At 42.9% G+C, this 5,947-nt stretch overlaps 2 protein-coding genes across 4 annotated transcripts in view; one reads left to right on the top strand and one right to left on the bottom strand.

Moving 5' to 3' along the window:
- The window catches only part of lama5 (laminin, alpha 5), a 143,182-nt gene extending 142,379 nt beyond the window's left edge, over positions 1-803 (top strand). For all 3 annotated transcript variants that reach the window (XM_039799640.1, XM_039799639.1, XM_039799638.1), the window contains exons 80-81: positions 245-389; positions 577-803. In XM_039799640.1, coding sequence (XP_039655574.1) covers positions 245-389; positions 577-586 — 155 coding nt within the window. In that variant the 3' untranslated portion in view covers positions 587-803. The remainder of the gene's footprint in view (positions 1-244; positions 390-576) is intronic.
- A 754-nt stretch (positions 804-1,557) lies between these two features.
- adrm1 (adhesion regulating molecule 1) lies at positions 1,558-5,596 on the bottom strand (the record flags this gene model as incomplete). The annotated part of the gene is given in 5 exon segments (XM_039799642.1): positions 1,558-1,923; positions 2,044-2,146; positions 3,379-3,536; positions 4,097-4,234; positions 5,460-5,596. Coding segments are annotated over 5 exon segments (625 nt in total), but the record flags the coding sequence as incomplete, so codon positions are not given.
- Between the last annotated feature and the right edge of the window lie 351 nt (positions 5,597-5,947).

Genomic DNA, 5,947 nt, shown 5'->3' with positions numbered 1-5,947 from the left:
TATTAATCTGTTAATTATTTTTGTCCACTAGTGGATCGTCGTAGTGGAGTCTATAAAATGGCAAGATTTCAAAATTATTTTTCAGATATATAAAAACCAGTTCATGGTCGACGGGAAGACACCACAAGGGTTAAAAAAAACAACCTGTTGTTGCTATGTTTTGTTGACCTGAACGTGGCCCTGGTGGCGAGTTACTTCTCTCTCTGTTTGGGTCTAACATGACGTTGGTCTCTCTGTCCACCAGATGGGGTCCCAGTTCCTGGTCTAGCTGGCGGCCTGCCAGTCTTCCACGGCTGCATCCGCCAGGCGTCCATCAACCGCAGACCTGCCCTGTTATCCAAACCCCTCGCTGTGCACGGAGCCGTGGGCACGCAGGGCTGCCCGCACATGTAAACCAAACACACACACAGTCTTATCCTCACATTCCCCAACTACAAATTACTGGTGGTGGGCCTCATGTTACTGTAGCTAATTTAAAATATATATATTAATATTTATTTTCTATTTTCAGAAAAATGTATATTTTATATTTTACAGTTTGTCGTTGCAATATTACTGTTTGTTTTTGTGCTACAGGGTGCTATAACAGCTGTCTGCACAGAGATGCACTGATACAGCCGACTGCTACAAGATATCAAATATCACCTCTAGAATCACAAATCTGTTCTATTCTACATACATGTGTAGTATATTGTAAATAAAGACAACAGCAGCTTGATTTGTATTGCTTTTGCTAACAAAATGGTGAAAAATAAACACAAAGGTCCCGATTTGGCATAATATTAAAGTAGATGATGTATACAGCTGTGTGTTGTGCATCTCTAGCAGAGAATGTTAAGAATACCTACTGAGTCGGTACACTGTGAACACTAACGTATGAGCAACGTCCTCAGGCAGCGCACATGGGCAACGCTACCTGGAACTGGGACTAGGACTGGACTTTTGGGAATGTCATGGTTAATTAAGTCTCCGTTTTTGTGCTCGAGACCATATTTGCTCTGCAGACCTTTTCTATTAACCTTGAACTGTGAATATGCTGCGTTCAGGTCACGTTGGAGAAACTGTAATCACCAGTTTCCAACTCGTGAATGGTTGCGTGGTGACGTCCAAGTGGTTCAACTGAGAAACTTTTTTTTTCTGAACGCTCAAATGTTAATCGACTTGGCCCCGATACAGCTGTTTATATATTAGTCATGGGATGAATTCCTACACTATACTGAAGCGAGAAAGCCGCATGACCCCCCTCCCTTCTGTCCAGCTTGTGTCCCGGTTGCAGACAGTGTTTCCCCATCTCTATTCCGTCATAACTGTAAACATGTAGCTTGTATGTAATATATAACCACTTTAAAGTCTCACAATATATCTTCACAGAAAGAATAAGCTGTAACCCCCCCACACACACACACACACACTCCCAGCCCCCCCATGTGTTGCAAATGTATTTTTAAATAAAGTTTGTTTTCATACAAACTCTACTTGTCAGTGTTTGTTTCCTATCTGCAAAATAATAAATGTTGACACAAGTTGTTTTTGTTGCCAATATGATTTTTTTTTTTTATTAAGAGTGAACAGAAAGAAAACAAAATCAAACTTAAGGCTCAATCCTCCCCGTTCCAAAATCTAATTCTCTCCTTTCTGGGTTAAAGAGAAGGTCAATAGAACCCAACAGACCGTTAGCTCCCAGTGAAAACTGTCCTAACCTTCATGTTAACAGCTCTGCTAACCCTGAGTGCTGCCTTTGGTATAGACGAGTGGAAGACAACATGAAAGAGAGGTGGGTGGAAGAACAAGTCCTAAATTAAAAGGAGGAGGAAAAGGCGTAGCAGCAGGAGCGCTAATCCAGACTCATGTCCTCGTCGTCCCCTTTCTTCTCTTTGGAGTCTCCTTTGCTGGCCTGCATGGCTTTGGCAAACGCCTCCACATCTGACGTGACACAAGAAATAGGTGGGTAGAAAGAGAAAATAAAAGTTACAAAAAAGAAGAATCCACATGATGGGGGGGATGTCCCGATCACAGTAAGGGATCTGATATTGTGCGTCTCACCTCCTCGGTTGGCGGCGTCCACAGCTTCTGCCGGCAGTCCAAACTGATTCATGAGAGGGCCGAGCTGCCCTGAAGCCAAGGCACTGCTGAACATACTCATGGACTGACAGAGGGAGGAATCACAGTCACTGGGGTTGATTCAACACTGTCTGACACCATGCTGCGGCGATTAAACATACTTATAGCCAAAGAAATCAACTCTTCTATTTTGTTATATAATTACCGTTACCAAATAAATCGACTAATTGGGCGCGGAGTCAATAAGGGTCTTGTGAACACGCCTTTTTTTCAGCTAATCAGATGCGGGTCTTCATTAGCATAATAAAAATAAAGCCTCAAACTCCCACCCGTGTGTCTCAATGAAAAGATCACATGTCCATAAATCTGTTTGGTAAATTGTTTTATTTTTTGGCTTTTCTACAGAGGTATCAACATGTTGGAAGTTGTTGTCTTGACTCAAACGTAAAGGGTAACTACCGTTTTTTTCAACCTGGACCCTATGTTCCTATGTTTTTGTTTTAAGTGACTGATGGAACAACAATCTTTGACATTGGTCCAGTATTAAGAGAGATCGCTGCAGTCTGCAAAAACAAGCTACAATGTACATTAATAGGACAATTGTCCAGCTTGTATTTATTTACCTTCACTAAAGTGCTCATTTTGCCGCTGACAGACTCAGATTAATATTCTAAGTGTCTGACAACATTATGGAAATGATTTCTAAGGAGGTCGACCTTTCTGTTAAAAAGTAAGATCCATTTTTTTTTTTTTTATCATAAAAACATCCGAAATATTGCATTTGCTATACCCACCAGATGTAAATATTGGAGTCATTTTAGCATTGTAAAATACACTTCATTCTAAGTCGACAGAAACAAAATAAAACTATGAATAGCCGTTTTGGTTCATCTTTCCACTTTTCCAACCATCACAACAAGTTTACAGATTTACATGTGAAAATATGTCAGCTCTATACACGCTAAAAGTATGTCTTTTTTAAATGGAGTCTGGTGGTGTTTAGGGCTAACGACCTCAGAGCTGTTTCTGGTTAAACAGAAAGGTCTCAAAGAGGTTTTAAAGGTCTATCTCTGTAGGGATCCTTTCCAAACGGACGCTCAACATTTGCCCCGTAGGGTTACATTGCAGCCCGGTCTGTGGCTCCCGACTGCAGCACTCTCTCTTAATACTGGACCAATGTCAAAGATTGTTGTTCCCATGAGTCACGTAGACACAAAACATAGGAAAACTGGGGTTAGGTTGAAAAAAAAAAAAAAAGAAGTGGTAGTTGCCCTTTGAGTATTTATGTGTTGTGTTGGTGCAACTTTTATCCGTTACCTGTTGGAACTGAGGTGAGTTGATTGTGTTCTGGATCTCCTCAGCGTTCTGCGGTAAACTTTCTCCGCTGGGGAGGAAGGGCAGGAGCCTCTGCTGGACCTCAGCGTTAGTCAGGATGGGGGCCATCATCTCCGGGGTGCAAACGCTTGCTAGGTCCACTGCAGAACACCAGAGAAGCCCGGTTAGTCATATTTAATGGAAATACTCCTGGATGTACTCCATTCGCCCTCCTTTTTATTCTTTTCTTCATTGACCATATTCTCTGTCTCCCTCATTTAGCTGATGCTGCTATTCGGACTAGGGTTGCACAATATATAGTATATTTTTTCACTCTGATTTTTTTTTATCTTAGCTGAAGGAAAATATCAGCAGTACACTGCACTTGAAAGTCATTCTGTTTTCAGTGGTGCCTTTTATATTCAAGTCAATGTTCAATTTGTTCAATAAAAGAATTTTGGAAACAATTTCCTTTCATTTGTTTTAAATTCAACAAGCAATTTGTTGTATTTTGGCAGAATACTGAAAGCAGCAGAACTGAGTTCACTTTAATATCTGTTTATTTATCAAAAGTAACATCGTTATCACGATATTTAACTATTATCACATACGGTACATTTTCCTCATATTGTGCAGCCCTAATTCGGACTGACTCGTAATGACTAGGCAGTCCTAAATCGGTATCATACCAAGAGCCCACATCCAATGAGGTGTCACTCACCTGCTGCTCCCTGGGCAGCCGCTGCCGTCGCTGGGACGTTCATGGTGGCAAGAATGCTCTGAAGGTCACTGAGCTGGATGGGCTGGTGGGAGGCGGGGCTTCCAACAGAGGCCGGGGCCAGTGGGGTCTGAGCTGAGGCTAATAGTGAGACAAGGAATAAAAAAAAAAAAAAGTTGTTAAAATTTTTGCACAGGACACTTGGTTTTCTACTCTTCCTTAAAAGTGAGATTCTTTCAGCGTCTTTTGTATCTTGTTTAAAGGTGCTCTTAGTGATGTTGGGTGACGTCACTTCTTGTTGACGTTCAAAGTATTGTCAAACAAAACGAGGCTAGCTCGCTCCTCACTCCTTATCCCGTCCCATCCCTCCGCGCATTAACCCCCTCAACCCCCACCCCCAAATCCTTCTTGTCGGTTATTGGGTTGGCGCAGTTTGTTTTTGTTGGCGTTTGTGGAGCCTGGGCTGTCTACAGAAACCGCGTTTTTTTTTTTACAGTGTGTTCAGGGGACAGACAGCTAGCAGATAGTTAGGATATTTTTTTACAGTGTGTTCAGGGGACAGACAGCTAGCAGATAGTGAGGAGATGTTTTTTACAGTGTATTCAGGGGACAGACAGCTAGCAGATAGTGAGGAGATGTTTTTTACAGTGTATTCAGGGGACAGACAGCTAGCAGATAGTGAGGAGATGTTTTTTACAGTGTGTTCAGGGGACAGGCAGCTAGCAGATAGTTAGGAGATGTTTTTTACAGTGTGTTCAGGGGAAAGACAGCTAGCAGATAGTTAGGAGATGTTTGTTTTTGTTTTTTTTACAGTGTTTCAGGGGACAGGTAGCTAGCAGATAGTTAGGATATTTTTTTACAGTGGGTTCAGGGCACAGACAGCTAGCAGATAGTGAGGAGATGTTTTTTACAGTGTGTTCAGGGGACAGACAGCTAGCAGATAGTGAGGAGATGTTTTTTACAGTGTGTTCAGGGTACAGGCAGCTAGCAGATAGTAAGGAGATGTTTTTTACAATGTGTTCAGGGGACAGGCAGCTAGCAGATAGTGAGATGTTTTTTTACAGTGTGTTCAGGGGACAGGCAGCTAGCAGATAGTGAGATTTCTTTTACAGTGTGTTCAGGGGACAGACAGCTAGCAGATAGTTAGTAGATGTTTTTTACAGTGTGTTCAGGGGAGAGGCAGATAGTGAGGAGATGTTTTTTTTTCACAGTGTGTTCAGGGGACAGGCAGCTAGCAGATAGTGAGGAGATGTTTGCTGTATGTGACAAAAAAATGTCGTGTGACATCGCTTAGAGCACCTTTAAAAAATGTTAATCACAAAAAAAAGTGTGATTCTTAATTGGCAGAGGACTGCACTTCATGTACCTGGTGTGGAGGGAGCAACAGTAGTCGGGGAGACAGCGGAGGCCGCAGGAGTCACCGGGGTGGTGGGGGCCTGAGAGGAGCTCAGTCTGGGGGCTCCGCCCGAGGAAGGAGTGGCGGCTGCTGACTGGCTACGAGAGCTGAGAATGGAGACAGAGAAGATATTATAAATTATCATATTTACATACACTCGGGCACCGCATCGTGCGCAACATCAGCACCACACGTGCACATGCAGGGTTTCTGCTATATACATGTAGCAAGCGGCGCACTGCCGCTCAATCAGCTGTTTATGAAGTGTCATAAAGTCGTAATTATACACGGCTCTACAGAGCCGTCTGCTCTACTGATCTCAGGTGAGCAGTCAGCCGCTCTCTCTCTCCCCTCTGAGGCTGAACAACTGGAACACCGCACTCACGCGGGTCCCGTGAAATATGACAGCTACAGTTTATCGGAAAATAGCGTTGGGCACCATGACTTTGATGAATTTC

This window comes from Perca fluviatilis, chromosome 5, assembly GCF_010015445.1.
Source record: "Perca fluviatilis chromosome 5, GENO_Pfluv_1.0, whole genome shotgun sequence".
Lineage (NCBI taxonomy): Eukaryota > Metazoa > Chordata > Actinopteri > Perciformes > Percidae > Perca > Perca fluviatilis.
The sequence above is the reverse complement of the archived record's forward strand: the minus strand, read 5'-3'. Positions and strand labels throughout refer to the sequence as shown.